This window comes from Pseudophryne corroboree, chromosome 7, assembly GCF_028390025.1.
Source record: "Pseudophryne corroboree isolate aPseCor3 chromosome 7, aPseCor3.hap2, whole genome shotgun sequence".
Taxonomy (NCBI): domain Eukaryota; kingdom Metazoa; phylum Chordata; class Amphibia; order Anura; family Myobatrachidae; genus Pseudophryne; species Pseudophryne corroboree.
Window position 1 is genome coordinate 317,787,558 of NC_086450.1, and position 18,769 is coordinate 317,806,326.

Sequence of the window (18,769 nt, forward strand, 5' to 3'; positions counted from 1 at the left end):
AATGCTGCAGGTGTTCTGGGCTGGGGTCGGGTCGATTCTGGAACATACGGGAATATCGAGAGGATTACTGACTCCGAGATTTTGCATTTTGGGGGTGGGCGACTCTGACTCTGGGTCCCGATGGGAAGGCATGTATGCCCGTAGTGTGTGCGCGCTTGCAAAAGTGTGCATCGCGCGGACATGGATGGCCACGCGTCCCCCCACGATACTTGCTTTCACAAATTTGGTAAACGATACCCTATTAAAAGAACGCTATGTATATATGAAATATAATGCTCTCACCAGATACGAGAAGATATGGTCTCCTTGGATCACCTCCACATACTCCTCTCTTGCCCTTCAAAGTTAGAAGGCATTGGCTCTCGCTGCGGAGGGGTTGTTTGGGCCCCAGGGCGTCGGGCCGCGCTTTTTGTCTCCCTGAGTCTCCCCTTTAATGTAGCTGGTTAACTATTCAACTGCCACACCACACCATGTATATCTTAGCTTGATTAGGCTTGAGTTTGTTATAGAGGGTTTAGTTTGGGGGTAGTGGGGTTGTGGGCTATGTATGGCCCATTAGATGAGAAATCACACTAAAAAGTGTGGGGAGAAAATATCTAAAATGTTAAGTATGTGAATCAAGACCTGTATACAGACATCCAATATTATGCATAATGCGGGATGACCGCACGGGAATAACAACGCGGGGAATGTCAGTCATACAAGTATACCGTTATAATGGAAAATAATTGAATGTAAACAGAGATTGACTCAGAATTTAGTGATACTCCAAATATGTTTCCCAGTGTAAACTGAAATGTCTGTATCTTTATTATGATGTGGAATAAAAATTACTCTATTAAAAAAAAAAAAAAGAATTCTCCTCTGGGCAGAAAAACACGCTGTGGCGTTGTCGGCGGTCTTCATTCCGGGAGTAACAGACAACAGTAAGAGACAACTGGGAAGCAGACTTCCTCAGCAGACACGACCTGCACCCGGGGGAGTGGGGCCTTCACCCGGAGCTGTTCAGGTGCTTGACAAGTCAATGGGGATATCCACAAATCGACATGATGGCCTCTCGTCTCAACAAGAAGCTCAATCGGTATTGTTTCAGGTCGAGAGACCCATAGGCAATGGCGGTGGATAAGCTGACTACTCCATGGGTCTATCCCTTTGATCTCCCACAGCATCTTGGGATCTCAATTGGGTGCTGCAGTTCCTCCAATGGGACTGGTTTGATCTTTTACAGGAGGTAGATGTAAAATATCTTACGTGGAAGACAGTCACACTGCTGGCCATGCCTTCAGTAAGACGTGCGTTGGAGCTGGGGGCGTTGTCTCACAAGATGCCCTATTGAATTTTTCATGAGGACAGAGCTGAACTCAGGACTCGTCAGCAATTTCTTCCTAATGTGGTGTCTGCGTTTCACATCAACCAACCCATTGTAGTTCCGGTTGTTACTGACATCTCTGTTACTTCAAAGTCTTTGGATGTTGTGAGGGCTTTGAAGCTGTATGGGAAGAAATTGGACTCGCCGTTTGTTCTTTACGATCCCAATAAGATTTGATGTCCTGCTTCAAAGCAGTCAATTGCGCGCTGGATCAGTCTTACTATCCAGTATGCTTATTCCACGGCAGGATTGCTGGTTCCAAAATCTGTACAGGCCCCCTCAATTAGGTCGGTGGGTTCTTCTTTGGTGGCTGCTCTGGGTGTCTCGGCCTTACAGCTCTGCCGAGCAACTACTTGGTCAGGTCCGAACACGTTTGCAAAGTTCTGCAAGCTTGATACTTTGGCCTCTGAGGACCTTCAGTTTGGTCAGTCAGTTCTGCAGGAACCTCCGCACTCTCCGACCCGGTTTGGGAGCTTTGGTACTTCCCCATGGTACTAAATGGATCCCCAGTATTTTCTAGGATGTAAGAGAAAATAGGATTTTAATTACCTACCGGTAAATCCTTTTCTCTTAGTCCATAGAGGATACTGGGCACCCGTCCAGTGCTTCGTTCTTCCTGCACTGTTACTTGGTTAAGTGTTCTGGTTTGATCAGCTGTTCCTGTTCATATTTCAAGTTTGGTTAGCATCTCTTTCCTCTTGTTTGTGTGTGCTGGTTTGGACTCTTACCACTATCCTTTTTATCCTTCTCTCAAAGTATGTTCAGCTCCTCAGGCACAGTTTCGTAGACTGAGTCTGGTAGGAGGGCCATAGATGGCGGAGCCAGCCCACACAATCAAATTCTTAAAGTGCCCATGGCTCCCAGTGGACTCATCTATACCCATGGTACTAAATGGACCCCAGTATCCTCTACGGACTACGAGAAAAGGATTTACCAGTAGGTAATTAAAATCCTATTATTAGAGATGCAGAGTCTAGACTGTAGCTCGGGAAAATCAGACAAGCAGTCCAAATGTGTTGGAGAACTTGACATGACGCTTGACTTTCCTTTTTTCTTTTTTCCTAATTTCCTTTGTATTACGTTCATCTTCCAGCTAAATTTATTTTTGTTTTCTTTTCATGAGGGTCAAAGTTAGCACAGGCCATGTATGCCTTGGACAGCATGAACTCCGTAACTGGAAGTCATCTGGTCATCCCATTCCTATAATCCCATAGATTTTAGTTAGATTCTTGTGTCAGACAGTTTTGCCCAAATTGCTGATATTTGTGGCCATGCTAAAATAAAATGGACTCTTAACTTGTCATAACGGCCCAAATGTATTAAGCTTTAACAAGAGATAAAGTGGATACGGATAATGGGGGTCATTTCGAGTTGATCGTAGCTGTGGTAAATTTAGCACAGCTACGATCATTCACACTGACATGCGGGGGGACGCCCAGCATTTCAGTGCCGCCCCCCCCCCCCCCCACACACACACAGAAGTGCAAAGGCATCGCACAGCGGCGATGCCTTTGCGCTTCAAGAGTAGCTCCCGACCAACGCAGCTTTATCGTGCTGGCCGGGGGCTACTCGTCGCTCTTCGTCCCGCAGCAGCTGCGAGTGGCCTCACGCAGCCGCCGCGATCCCCCCCAATGGTCCAGCCACGCCTGCATTGGCCAGACCGCGCCGCCGTCCAGCCCCCTCCTGCCCAGCGACCACCCCTGCCTCAGAGGCAATCACAAGGCAACGACGGCTGGCATGCGCAGTTCCGACCTGATCGCTGCGCTGCGAGAAACTGCAGCGAGCGATCAGGTCGGAATGACCCCCAAAGAGTGATAAAGTACCAACCAATCAGCTTCCTAACTGCCATGTCAGGCTGTGTTTGAAAAATGACAAGCTGATTGGCTGGTCATTTATCACTCTTAGGGGTATATTCAATTAGCAGTGATAACGGACTTTTCACGTGAAAAGTCCGGTTTTCGGGTGAAATAACGGACTTTTCACGTGAAACGCAATTACAGGCTATTCAATTATCCTGGAAAATTTTTCGGTGATCATTTTTTCACTAATTTCACTTCACCTTCTCTGAAGCAGGTGAAAAGTTGGGAAAAGTCACTATTTTAAGGTAAAAATGTTTGGATATGGTACAGAACTCCTGGGACACCCCCCTTAATGACTAATTAGGCACGTTGAAGTTTTTAATTATTTTTAATTGGCCAATAATGACATGTCATTTTTGGGGTGAAAAAGTAAAAAGTCATGGAAATTGGGGTTCAAGGTATGGGACAGGTATATTGGGGTGCTTTATGAGTGGGACAGGTGTTTTTTAGGCTTGCAGATGGGAGTAATCAGTCTGTTTCCATTTTTTTTTAAAGTACCCTAAAATGACCCAAATATATACTTATACCCATTTTCATGTACCCCAAATTTAATGAGAGCATTTATTTTGCTAAAAAAAATAGCTTTCTATCATTTTTTTGCATTTTTAAAAAAATGCATATAACAGCCATTTCACACAATTTAAGTCCCCAAAAACGCTCTAATGTGATCTCTAACACACTTCTCTTCTGTTTTCCTATGTTAGTTTAGCATTTTTTGGGGTACAGGCTGATTTCCCCATTTTCACCTGCACTTTTCACTGCAAGAATTTTCATGTGAAACCCGGTCGGAATTGAATAGGATGAAAAACGGAGCATTTTCGCAGCAATTTTCGGCCGATTGGTGCGAAAAATTTCGGGCGCAAAATTGCCGCGAATTTGCGGATAATTGAATACCCCACTTAATCTGTCTCCACTTTATCTCTTGGAAAAGCTGAGATCACTTGGTGATACTGAAAACCCCCCAAAAACAAACCTACTGTATTTGTGATAATATCCACAAAAACAAAAGTGATCTTATCCATTTTTACTACAGATACAGTGATTGCAAAATACGCGCTATAGTGCATTTTTACACGCTACAGGCTGTGAGGGACTCTGTTTTTAACAATGAGCAGGTCTTGCAGGACGCGCTGTCCTTCACTGCCTTGTGCACCTCATCCAATACGGTTCCTCATTGCCTATCTGTTCATCCAATTGCTGCTGGCAGCGTCTCCTCTTCCAATCGCTCGACAGCATCTCCCAATTCAAGCCCGTCTGAGACATCTCTCTACCCACCAGCATGCCGCTCCAAAGAGTTGAGACTGCACAGTAGGACTTGATTTGATTCCTTCAGGTGCTTGCTGGGGAGATGGCAGAGATGCTGCAGTGGGTTAGGATCTTTGCCTTCAACTTACAGAACTTACTGGCAGCTGGAAACATTGCGGTGGCAGAGGTACGGCAGACCCATGAGGAGCAGGGAGACTGTGCTCAGTTGTGTTTGTTACATGATGGGTAGAAGTGTCACTTGTGAGCAGCAAGCCCCCCTCACCCAGTACATACTCACAAGGTGCCCAGCATAACTACACCCCCACAGTGCCCAGCATACACACCGCAGTGCCCATAACACCCTCCATACCCACATAGTACTCCTTATACACCCTTCATGCCAACACAGTGCCCATAACACCCTTCACACCCTTGCACACCGTGCACAGCATATGTACACCCCCCACCCGCCCCGCCCAAAGTGCCCAGCTTACACACTCCAGAGTGCCTATAATACCCTCCATACCCAGATGCTACACCCCCACAGTGCCCATAACACCCTCCATACCCACACAGTGCTCATTATACACCCTTCATGCCCACACAGTGCCCAACATATATATATATATATATATATATATATATATATATATACACACACACCCCCACGGTGCCCATAACACCATCCAACATCCCAACTGCTATCCACCCTTACCCTCCTCCCTACCCCCATCACTGCTCCCAAACTTCTATATAAACTTGCCCACTCCGTACCCCCAGTACTGCCTGCCCCTCACCCCCCATAATATGTAATGGGACCCAGAAATAGTGGAGTAGGACCCAAATCTCTTGAACTGAGGGGTCCCTGAGACCCACAATTTATTTTGCTCAGTGCGATCACTGTAGATGTAGTTTTGCCAACAAAACATAACCTTTTTGTGATGTATTTTTCTTTCTATTTTTACCATTTTACAATTTGTATAAATCAATACTTTTTTGCTTTATCCAATAAACAGACTCTTGATCCTCGGTTCACAGACCCACAGCCACAAACTAACATAACACAGAGCTAATTTTACAAAGCCACAAATACAACAAAAAAAGAAATACAGTAAAAAGATGGGTTGATAAATTTAACAGGGATTATATATTTTTTTTTGTGTGTGGCTGTATATTTTGTATATACAGGACTTATGGACACCTGTGCTACCTGTGATGTTGTCTGCCTTGTGTTGTAATGCTACTTCGACTGTGTGTTATTAACATAGTGGGAGCGTGGCGCAACGCTGTGATATTGCAGCACCTTCTTTCCATCCTATCACTGACTTGGAGGAGAAGCAGCAGCCATTATCACAGCACACGGGAGGAAGTGCACAGGGTGTTGTCGAGATAATTTAATGCAAATGATGAAAGACCAGGAAGGGGTAGGGTTTATTGTAAATAGTAGTGGGGAGACTGTTGCTTGTCACATTGTCACACATTCATAACAAAAAGGTGTAACACACTTATTAAGCAGCAGGGTTGATTGTTTTTCCTTAGGATAATCAGCAGCTTTTGATTGTCCTACTGAATGTGATGTAGTTGATCGGGTGCTGCCACTTCACAATAGCTTGTATTCCCTGAAGTACGGTCAGTATCGCTTAATCAGTGCTGCCATTTTCAGAACTTGCCAGCATTCTGCTGATCTATGAGAACACCCACTTGAATAATATGATTCACCATATTATTAAAAATGCATTGATCACTTCATTAGGAAGCTTCTACATTAACTGATATTAAAAAAAAAAAAAATCTCATGATGTTCTAAATAAAAAATGTCTACATATCTGAATTTGAAATATTAATGCCAAAAGAAAAATATACTTTATATAATGTTCAATCGAACGCCGATATATAACGCGTGCACGTCGGTGGGTGTGTACCCCCGATATGTCTGTGAACAGCCTTGTTCAGAGACATTGCGTCAGCCCTGCAGTCAATGGCTACTCTATCTGCATCTGGCTGTGTACGCATTGGCGGCAGGGACCGCCGGTGACTAACCGCTCAACTGGGCGGACACATTGAAATGCCCACCCAGTTGTGACATCAAGCACGACACATTGAGCGGATGATACGTAAGTGTATATGCACTTACTAGTCATTCGATTGGTGGATCGGCCGACCCATCAGCCAGGTGTGTACCCAACTTTAGAGTGTACTTTCTCTGCTTTTCTCTGGAACTTGGAAGAGCTTCAAACTTGTAATACGCGCAGTCTATCTTCCTAATAAAATATATTTTTGTTTCCATCTAGGTCTTTTTAACAATACACTACGCACCTTTGGTGAACTCTTTGGCTGACGTCATTTTAAATGGCGACCTCTCCATGTTTTCCTCTAAACCAGAGCACCATGTTCAGCGGAGTACCGTAAGTAAACCCTCAGTATTTCTTCAATCAACTGTGAAAATGATTTAATCTTTGATGAACAGCAGCTCTATGACTAATATAGGATGCATGTTGTATTCATATGTGTGCGTCATTCACCTGAATAGCTTCAATAATTTTCCTGTTAACTTGTAGGGTATGTAGTCATAATGTTGACATGTCCACACCAAAATGTGACCATTACAGATGTGTCCTAATACACCGAGCGTCTCTTTTCATGCGAGTGTCAATCGCAGTAAAATGCAAAAAAATGCTTCATGCGACTGCACTGATTCATTTGCAATGTCACACAATTTGATAATGCCATGGCTTTTGTTCACCCATTGTGCTTCATATACCAAGTAACGCACATTCATGCTAAAAAGATTTTGCACTGGGTCTCACTCCGCATATGGCGTATTGAGACTAGGTGTACGTGGACACATCTGTATGCTGTGGGCATTAACATTCTGCACAAACTGGCAGCGGAGGATTAGGGTTCGGCACTAGGGGAAGGGTTAAATTACAGAAGGGGAGATGAAGGTTAGGCACTAGGGGGATGGTTAGGATTAATAATCCTCATACCGCTAGTTGCGGTGAATCCACAGGAAGTCATGAGTACGTTACCTCTGAACCCAGAAGACACCATTGGAGCAGCTGTACCTGCCATGCCAGATAATTCACCACTAGACCACCAAGGACATTTGCTTACATTCTTATCATGTTGACATTTCATCATGGTCAGTGTCCACATGCAAAACATTTTAACATTCGGACTATGTCAACAGTCTCATGTTGATAAAATATACCACACCCTCTTGCAGCAAGAATTATATAAATTTTAATTTGAATAAATACATTTATTAATGTTTTAGAACGTCTTGTGCAGGACTGATCCCCTCCAACCCTCCTCAGTGCATCTTTCCAAGTTTACTTTCCAGCTGTTCATCCTTTCCTTTTAGTATGCAAGCTTGTGTAAACAGGACCCTCCTCCGTTTTTCCTTGTCACCAGTTCTCTGCTCTCTTCAGTTACTCTGACCTATCTGCTCACCCACGTTTTCTCTGGCTGGGTCCACAGGATTATCCACAGGATAACATTGGGATATGGCTGAGCGACAGCGGAAATAGCACCAACACGGTCACGAGCTTTCTGGCCTCCCAGGATGCATCGGGGCTTCCCCATATAGTCCCGCCCACTGACTCAGTCAAATCAGTTTTTTGCTTGGTGCGACAGGAAGCCGGGCCATGGTCACAGGACTGCTGTGAATAAAGCAGCCTGAAACTTTTATTATGTTATTTTTATAGACTTACTATGTTTTGAGCGACCTTTCTTAACAGAGTCTTAAACGCATACTGGAAAGAGTCGCTCCAACAACTCCCCACCGGGTTGCAACAACGCTTACCTTCGCGGTACAGTACTGTCTCGACGGTCGTCTGTGTCGGATGTTCTAGCAGGTCCAGCAGACGTAACCAGGCTGTGGCCGGAGCATGGGGAGAAGGTAAGTCTATGGATTTCCTCTTACTAGAGGGGTCCGGACACAGCTACACTGTATTGGTGGAGACTACAAACAGTGTGTTGATGCGCCGAACATCTCGAGTGCGACAGCGCTACGCTCTAGGGATCATAGGCGCCAGGACTAGGTAGAGGCCGCGATCCTTAGGGTTCAAGTCAGTAGGGGGATTCAGACGCTCTCCTGGCCGCCCCTCCTCCGAGTTCATGACCAGTTTCCGCGCGTCTCCCGTCCATGAACTGAATGACCTCACTTCCGTCTCAGACACTACCACGAGGGTACTCTGTCGCAGCTTAGACGCTGCGGTTGTGTACACTAGAGATCCCGCCTTGACGAGTCGCAGGCCTTAGTGTCTGCATACACGTGGAAGTCGCTGAGCGTCCGTGTCCGTCATTGAGCGACTGTGTCCGTTATCAGTTATCCGGAGCAGTAGTGTACATCAGTAGCGTCTGAATCCACTCAGCGTCTTACAAGCGCATTTGCTTGGATATGGAAGTGTCGTGAGTCTCCCTGTATCCCGCTCTATGGAGGAAGGGTATACAGTACTAAAAAATTCTCTCTACTTGTTAGTTTGAATTGTTAATTTTTAGTACATATTGCATATGAGATCTGTATAATTACTGTTGTTTCTGCATGTGATGTTTGAAAAAAACAGTTAAAAACAGAAGTACAATTTTCCTACTTACTTGTAAGTTGTTATGGGGGTTGTATTCTCATATGACAATGTTTAATGCCTTAACATGTGACTGACTGCTAGTATGTGTGCTGAATTTTCTATGTTGTCAGTCCCGTTCTGACCCTCAATTCAGGTGCACGGCTGTGGTCAGATTGGTCTCACGTCTGTATATCCATATATAGGTGATTTTCAGTCACAAATTGTGTAGTCATTAACAGATTATTACCATGTCTGTGAGCGACAAAAGTGACGAGGAGAATTTATCAGGCACTCCTACATCCCTAACATGCTTATCTTGTAAGACAGGGTTAATTGGTATGAACCAATTGGTCACTTATGAGGGGTTGTGTGTGAACTGTTTTGCTTTTCAGCAAAGTAAAAAACAGGAGTTGGTTCAACCACCAACAGAGCCACCATGGAATATGTTCGCAAAGACTTTATCTTCAATAGCGGACAGGTTAACTCCGGTAGCACCACCTCAAGGGTTAGGTTACACTATTAACCCATGCATGCAGCTCCCTTCCTACGGCTTGGTTCCAGTAGCCTCTACAAGTAACCAAGGGACAGGTAAGACTAAGACCATGGCGTCTATGTGGCAGACTACACAAGATGATACAACAGATGATGATACAGTATATTCAAATACCCTGCATGATGATCAGTCGCAGAGTTAGTTCAGAGGATGTAGCTGAACTTATTGACGCTGTGAAGGCTGTTCTCTCTTTGGAATAGCCAGCCAAGACAGTGTCAAAGTCTAAAGCACCTGTGTTTAAATGAGCAAAAGCAGTTAAAGCTGAATTCCCAGCTTCAGATGAGCTGACGGAAATGATGGAAGAATCTTGGCCAATGCCCAGTAAAAAGTATAAGATTCCGAAAAGATGGAATTCTTATCCATTTCCAGCTGCGGATTGTTCGAAAAGAGAAGTTCCTCCAAAAGTAGATGCACATGTACTGCGACTTGTGCATAAATCTGCTTTACCACTGTCATCTACCTCACTAAATGATGTTACAGACAGAAGGGTAGATAGCTTCTTGAAAAATATATTTTCTCTCGCAGGAGCAGTGGTAAGACCTGCTATGGCTTCGGCTTGGATAGCAAAGGCAATGGGTGAATGGATAGAGGAACTAGAGAATGACCTCTCTTCTCCTAATAGGGAGCAAGAGTATCATTTAAGCCGTTTAAGGCAGTCTGCCCAATACTTGGAAGAAGCGGCAATTGACATGGGTACAATCGCTTCTAGAGCGCATCAGCTTTGACGGTAGCCGCTCGTAGAGCAGTTTGGCTGCGTACTTGAAAGCAGATGCAGAATCCAAGAAGGAATTGGAAGCATTACTTTTCATTGGTAATATATTGTTTGGGAAACGATTGTCAGACATTCTAGAATTCGAAGCGGAGTCGAAAAAGGTCAGATTTCCGACTAGTTATAACCCTAAGTCTAGGGGTTCAACGTTTCGGCCATTTCGATGGCAAAGCAAAGGCTAAAGAGGAGTCTAAGCAACCCCAGTTCAAAACCAGGGGTAGGGAGTAGTGGGCTACCAAAAAGCCAGCTTCCAAGCCTGAACAGAAACCATCAGCCTGAGGAGACGGGCCTCCGCCTGGAGGATTCCAGGGTTGGGGGCCGACTCCTTCATTTTGCACATATATGGCAACAGTCAACAACAGATGCTTGAGTGCAGAATGTAGTATCTCAGGGGTATGGGTTCCCATTCAGGAGGCAACCTCCTCAACGATTTTTTTGCACCAGCCCGTCTCGTATAGAGTCGAAGGCCAATGCCCTGCAAGAAGCAGTCCAAAAATTACTGCAGTCAGATGTGATTGTCCCAATACCGCCATCACAAAGGGGACAGGGGTTTTACTCCAATCTATTTCTGATCCAGAAGCCAAATGGGTCATTTCGATCAATTCTAAATCTGAAAATGTTAAACAAATACATTTGGATCCCAAGGTTCCACATGGAGACATTACGCTCCATAATGTTGGCTATGGAACCGGGAGATTACATGGTATCTCTGGATGTGCAGGATGCTTACCTACATGTGCCTATAGCACTGTCTCATCAGTGTTACCTCAGGTTTGCCATCCTCCAGGAACATTTTCAGTTCCAAGCTTTGCCCTTCGGGCTAGCAACAGCACCCAGGGTGTTTACCAAAATCATGGTGGTTATGGCAGCTTTTCTTCGCAAGCAGGGGATAAGAATATTCCCATACCTCGACGACCTGTTAATCCTAGCACAATCGCAGAAGTTATTTTTGAGCCATCTTCAACAGACAATAGTTTGTTTACAGAGACACGGGTGGCTCATAAATTGGGAAAAGTCGTCTCTGAATCCGTCACAGCGGATGGTTCATTTGGGGGCCATATTGGATTCAGACCTACAGAAAGTTCTCTTACCAGAGAAAAAGATAGTCAAGGTGCAGGTCATGGCTCAGGAAGCGTTGCACGCCCAGACAATGTCAGTCCATGCAGCAATGCGACTGTTGGGTCTGGTGGTATCAACCTCCGACATGGTGGAATATGCGCAATTTCACTCCAGACCATTGCAGCACCTTATTCTGACCAAATGGAACGGATATCATCAGACGATAAAAAAGCAGATGATAAAGTTTCCAGTAAACGTAAAAAGGTCTCTAGCGTGGTGGCTACAGACAGACCATTTAAACAAGGGGAGACCCTTTTGGATAAAAGAATGGCAATTCCTGACAACAGATGCCAGTCTGCAAGGCTGGGGGGCGGTACTCGGAAGCCTTTGGTTCCAGGGAAAATGGACCGTAAGGGAAAGTCGCCTGCCAATAAATCTGTTGGAGATAAGGGCGTTTTATATGGCTCTAGTTCAGGCAAAGGACAGTCTGCAAGGAAGACCGGTCCAGATTCGCTCAGACAATGCGACAGAAGTAGCGTACCTCAAACATCAAGGAGGAACTCACAGCAAAAGATTGATGGAGGAAGTAACTCCCATTCTAAGATGGGCAGAACTTCATCTCCCAGCATTGTCGGCAGTGTTTGTCCCAGGTGTACTGAACTGGGAAGTAAATTTTTTCAGTCGACACACCATTCAGGAAACCGAATGGACATTACACCCAGAGGTGTTTCAGACAATAGTGAACAGGTGGGGTCTACCAGAGATAAATCTTATGGCGTCTCATTTGAACAACAAAGTTCCGAGGTACGGATCGAGAACAAAGGATCCGGGAGCGGTCCTTGTAGACGCACTGTCCGTAGAATGGAAAATTCAACTGGCGTATCTGTTCCCTCCAATATCTCTGTTACCCAGAGTAGTGAGAAAAATAAAGCAAGCAAGGGGAGCAATGATTCTAATAGCCCCAGCTTGGCCAAGAAGGCATTGGTACACAGATCTACTGAGAATGTCTCTGGAAGCACCGATACTGCTCCCTGAACGTCCAGATCTGCTAATGCAGGGTCCTTGTTGTCACAGCCATCTTGATCGTCTGTCTTTGACGGCGTGGCTGTTGAAACCTCTATCTTAGAAGCTAGAGGATTTTCAAAACTATGCTCAGAGCAAGAAAGCCTTCTTCAGCTCGTGTGTATCATAAAATATGGCAATCCTATATTCATTGGTGTACTGAAAAAAGTTTGAATCCAAGATCTTTCAAAGTATCCAGGATTTTGGATTTCCTTCAAGCAGGATTGGATAAAGGTTTGAAGGTAGCTTCCTTGAGAGTACAAGTATCAGTATTAACTGTATGGTTTCAGCGAAAGATTGCTGATTTACAGGATGTACGTACTTTCTTTCAGGGAGTTGTACATATTCAACCTCCATTTGTTCCTCCTGCAGCTCCCTGGGATTTGAATCTAGTTCTTAAATTCCTTCAGGGGCCTCCGTTTGAACCACTTAAGAGAGCAGATCTTAAATGGTTAACGGTTAAAGTACTTTTTCTACTCGCAATGGTGTCAGCCAGAAGAGTGTCAGATTTAGGAGCGTCATCGTGTAAGTCTCCTTTCCTAAGTTTTTTGCAGACAGAGCAGTTCTCAGAACTAGATCTGGTTATCTTCCAAAGGTGGTTTCAAAGTTTCACCTTAACGAAGAGATTGTAGTCCCAGCTTTTCAGGTATCGGGACTTTCTGCGGGAGAAGCGTCGCTGGACGTAGTCCGAGCATTAAGAATCTACGTAGATCGTACTAGTGCCATCAGGAAAACAGATTCTCTCTTCATCCTCTACGGATTTCATAGAAGAGGATGGCCTGCTAGTAAACAGACGCTTGCAAGATGGCTCCGAATGGTAATATCAGAAGCTTATTCTCATGCAGATCTCCCTACTCCGGCTAATGTCTCTGCTCACTCTACACGTAAGGTAGGTCCTTCATGGGCAGCACAACAGGGTGCTTCAGCAGAACAGATTTGTAAGGCAGCCACATGGTCTTCCATAAACACATTCATTAGACATTATGCCTTGGATACTTTTGCCTCTCATGACGCAGACTTCGGGCGAAAAGTCCTCCTGTGTAATCAGGAGCGTCCCCACCACTAAAATTGGCTTTGGGAATCCCCAATGTTCTCCTGTGGATAATCCTGTGACACCAGCCAGAGAAATAGACGTTATGGTAAGAACTTACCATTGATAAGGTGATTTCTCTTATATCCACAGGGATCCCACCCTGACGCACCTGATTTGAGGATCTTGACAATCACTAAACCTCTTCCCTCTTGTATGGAAGGGTGTGCATGTGTGTTCTTATCGCCTAACTAGGTTTCTACCTGATGCTCCTGCCTAAATCGCTGTGGAAAGAACTGATTTGACTGAGTCAGTGGGCGGGACTATATGGGGAAGCCCCGATGCATCCTGGGAGGCCAGAAAGCTTGTGACCGTGTTGGTGCCATTTCCGCTGTTGCTCAACCATATCCCAATGTTATCCTGTGGATACCTGTGGACATAAGAGAAATCACGTTATCAACGGTAAGTTCTTACCATAACGTCTATTTTTATGGGATCGCAGAGTACTAAATCGATTCCACCCACAATTTCTGCTAGCTTCAGTGAGCTACCCTACTCTTGTCTCTGTTATCTGGGCTACTCAGTGTGTGGTTGTAATACTAATGTGTTACTTATGCCATGGTCTTCCATTGTGTATTGAACGGACACTGTACTCTGTTACTATAAAATATTTTCTGCAGCGGGGTACACTGGTATTCCACAGGGAATAACATCAGGGTGTAGAATTGGATCTTGATCCGAGGCACCAACAGGCTAAAGCTTTGACTGTTCCCAGGATGCACTGCACCGCCACCTCTATAGCCCCACCTCCAGTCACTGGAGCTCAGTTTGTAAGAGCTTTTTAAGAAGACTTCAAGGGCCGCAGCACTTTAATGTCATTCTGACATACTGTGCTGCGGCTCCATCACCTCCCGCGGCCTGGTTCCCGAGTATTTGCAGCGCGGACGCATCGGTTTCTAGGCACACCACCGCTGCTGCTCTCCTGGATCGCGTGGTTGCACGACAAGGAGGAGGTAAGAGGGTCCCCCAGGTGGGACCCGCCAGTAAAACGCGGTCCCAGGAGACGAACCGCCCCGCTGGCGTGGACACCACTGTGGCCATTCAGGGACCCCACTATATCCACCAGGGCAGGGAGCACAGGTTGGATATACTGAAATCCGTATGATATAGGCTACATAGTACCCGGTGGTGAAGTCCAGCAGAGGGGATAAGGTGCTGACCTGTAGCTCCTTCCCCAGCTCTGGGTGCCATCTACTGCTGGTGTTCCCACCCTGGAGCTGTATCTCTCTCTCTCTCTCTCTCTCTCTCTGAAGAGATTTTGGCACCATTACATAGCTGGGTTGATCTCCGGGACTGCTGGGCACTGTCTCCTCTGTAAAACCGCCTGTCTTGTCAGCGCTGTGTATTTACAGACACTTAAGTATTCTACATGTCATTTTAGATAGTGTTAATTAAGAACAAGTGTACTGCTATATGAATATTTAGTACAAGTATTCTGTGATATACATCCAGTGTTTACTGTGTATTGTTATATCTGTATTCGTACATATCTATATGTAGATTTACTAGTCCAGTGCAGTCTTATTGTTTATATGTATTAATTTCAGCATTGTACCTGTGACTGTAGCTGCCGTGTGGATTCTATTCTGTGTATCACACGTATTGCTATCACTATATTCTGTACCCTGGGGGGCTAAGTTCATCAGGGTCTCATTTAAAATATAGTGTTCCACAGGATATACTGTTTTGTATTTTTCACTTTGTGTTTCAGTCACCTCGCACCTCTTAAATCCTGTTTTGTGCTTTACATTTGCTATCACATAACACATGGTTTGGTTTTTTTGCAGGTATTGTGTTTGTCTGTCTATATTGTACTGTTGCACCCGAAGGCTACATTCCCAATAATGTCTGCTACACAGAGCAGGAAATCCGCAGACGCTCCTGCATCATGCAGTGCTGGCGCCACGGCTTTGACTGAGGAAAAGGTTTCAGCTGAGGGTTCAGGTACTGCGTGCCCTGCACCTTCCAGTCAGTCTGTAGCACCTGTGGCAAATCAAGACCCTCCTTGGGCTGCTTTTTCAAATATGCTGACGCCGCTTGTAACGCGGCTTACGCCCCCCTGTGGGGCCTCCTGTGCCATTGCAGCTGCATATTGTCCCTGTAATTAACCCGCCTTGGGCGGATGCTCCGTCTACCCAGTTACAACAATTAAATCAGTCTTCGGTAAGACAAAAACCTACCACTCGCCCTGCTGGAACCAAGGGGTCATCTAAACGGGCCATTTCTTCCTCACAATCCACTAATATATAATTATTCCGATGAGGATGGGGATTATATTGATCCGCCAGACACTGATACAGTTGCTTTTGAAGAGGAATCTACAACTCAAGTTGATGTTCCTGACCTAGTGGAGGCTATCAAGCTGATTCTCAAGACGCTACATCTAAGAAACCTGATAAGTGTAAACGTCAGAAGGTTGCTAAAGTAGTTTTACCACATTCTGAACTTTTAATTGACATACGTCAGGAATCCTGGTCATCTCCAGGGAAGAAATTTTCCCTGTCCTAAAAGATGCTAGCTCATTACCCTATCCCTGCGGAGTTAAGTAACAAGTGGGAAACTCCACCGCCGCTGGACTCGCATGTCACCCGTCTAGTGGTATCTTCTACTCTGCCTGTCACCACTGTCACCTCACTGAAGGAACCGACGGATTAGTGTGTAGAGGGATGCCTGAAGTCTATTTACACACTTACCGGTGCTGTGCATAGATCCACTATAGCAGCCTCTTGGGCTGCAAAAGTTATTGAAGCATGGGTTCAGGCAGTTGAGGATGAGCTACCTCTAAATTTTTCTGACATTGCCAGACAATATCTGTCTTATATTACCACAGCCTCTAACTATATTCAGTGGGCGGCTTCTGATGCAGGCTTAATGGCGGCCAAGGCGTCTACTACGTCTATCCTGGCTCGCCGGATTTTGTGGTTTAGGTCCTGGAAAGTGGACCTGGACTCCAAAAACACCTTGGAGGTTGTCCCTTTTAAGGGAGACATACTATTTGGAGAGGATCTGAACAAGATTGTGACTGACTTGGCAACAGCTAAGACTATATTTCTCCCAAGTACTAATCCTTCTGCTCCGAAGGCTAAGAGTACCACTTTTTGTTCCTTACGACCTCCAGGTAAAGCAAAGGGTCAGGCGTACCCGAGACAGGCTCGTACTTCCAAAACCACCAAGCCCAAGTCTAAGCAATCCTAGGCCGCCCATCAGCCTGCTTCCAAACAGGACAATCCTGCGGCATGACGGGGTGGGCCTCCCCCTGGGGGACCCCAGGGTGGGAGGCCGACTTTTGAAGTTCGCCCAGGCCTGGTTAAAAACCACTTCAGACGCCTGGGTGCGGGAAGTTGTCTCTTACGGGTACGCAATCTCCTTCAAGAGACGTTCCCCTCACCAGTTCTGCTCGGCGGTTATCCCTTTGTATCCGCTGAAAGCACAGACTTTACACTTGGTTGTACAATCTCTCCTAGGTACTAGAGCGATTGTGCCGGTACCTCTGTCTCAAAGAGGCAGGGGCTACTATTCGACCCTGTTTCTAGTCCCGAAACCAAATGGGTCTTCCCGGCCTATACTCAGCCTCAAATCTTTGAACAAATTTGTGTGGGTATCCAAATTCCATATGTAAACTCTGTGTTCTATTGTACTGGCCATGGAACCCAAGGACTATATGGTATACCTGGACATACAGGATGCTTACCTGCACATTCCTATTGCTATGTCGCATCAGCAATATCTTTGGTTTGCTATTGGCAACCTACATTATCAATTCCAGGGCCTTGCCTTTCGTACTGACCATGGCTCCTCGGATCTTCACCAAGGTCATGGCAGTCATGACGGATCTTCTCTGCCGTCAGGGTGTCAGGATCATGCCGTATCTGGACGACTTGCTGATCCTGGCAAACTCCCCAGGGGTTCTCCTCAGTCATCTGGAACTGACTGTCCAATTCCTACAAGCCTACGGGTGGCTCATCAATTGGAGGAAGTCCTCGCTGGTCCCTGCTCAGAGCATGGTGCACCTGGGGGCATTGTTGGACACACAACCAACGATTGTTCTTGTCTCCAGAGATGGTCCTGAAATTTCAGGACAGGATCAGATACTTCTTCTCTTACCAGAGAGTGTCCGTACACTCAGCGATGCAAGTACTAGACCTCATGGTGTCGGCATACGACATGGTAGAGTATGCTCAATTTCATTCCCTCCCTCTGCAGAGATTAATCCTTTCCAAGTGGGACGGCCTGCCTCACCGGATCATGTTTCAAATGATCTCCTTGAATCCGGAGGACCAACAGTTGAGCAGGGGCCGTCCCTTCCGGATCTCCAACTGGGCCCTCCTGACAACGGACGCCAGTCTGCGAGGTTGGGGCGCGGTGTTGGAGCAACACTCTCTCTCCAGGGTCGGTGGACCGGGGAGGACTCTCTCCTCCTGATTGAGCACTTCCTGCAATTCCAGAATGTTTTAATGTGTTGACACTGGCCCTGCCTCTGGTACAGAACAGCCCTGTTCAATTACAATCAGACAACGCCACCATGGTGGCGTACATAAATCATCAAGGCGGCACTGCAATGATGGAAGTGTCAAAAATCCTCCAATGGGCGGAACGCCATATGCCAGCCATATCAGCAGTGTTCATTCCAGGAGTTCTCAACTGGGAAGCGGACTTCCTCAGTCGCCAGGACGTACACGCCGGAGAGTGGAGCCTTTATTCAGAAGTATTTCAACTCCTAGTGGACAAGTGAGGCCTACCAGATATATATATTTTATTACAAAAGATAAAAACACCATGCGCTTAATTTCTACCAACCAACGCCAGCTGTGTGCTGAAATAAGAACACAGTTCTTAGACTCCACAGACAGTCTTTTGTCTGAAAATTTAGTCCAACACGAAGAATCTCTTATTGTGAGCCGCTGCTCCTCTTTTATCCCTGAACCCTCCAGGATTATGGATCTGTGTAGAAAAATTAACAAGTGGGAGCTCTATTGTGCATCTTTTTTAATAACAGTAGTTTTCAAAACCAATAAAGTACATTGCTAGTACCTAATAAAATAGCTCTGTTGGCTTTAAAACCACATGGTATGAGTGTAAAAACACCGGTAAGATTTGCATCCGATTACTGCCTGTAGCTGCTGGGATCCTTGACTGCAAACCGCTCCTGACGAAGTCTTGAAGACAAGACCGGTCGGGGCGTGGTGTGCTGATGC

At 45.7% G+C, this 18,769-nt stretch overlaps 1 protein-coding gene across 6 annotated transcripts in view; it reads left to right on the forward strand.

The window, feature by feature from the left end:
- Window positions 1-18,769, forward strand: part of CLEC16A (C-type lectin domain containing 16A) — a 954,241-nt gene that overhangs the window by 287,787 nt on the left and 647,685 nt on the right. For all 6 annotated transcript variants that reach the window (XM_063934295.1, XM_063934294.1, XM_063934290.1 and 3 more), the window contains exon 9: window positions 6,765-6,878. In XM_063934295.1, the coding sequence (XP_063790365.1) occupies window positions 6,765-6,878 (114 nt within the window). The remainder of the gene's footprint in view (window positions 1-6,764; window positions 6,879-18,769) is intronic.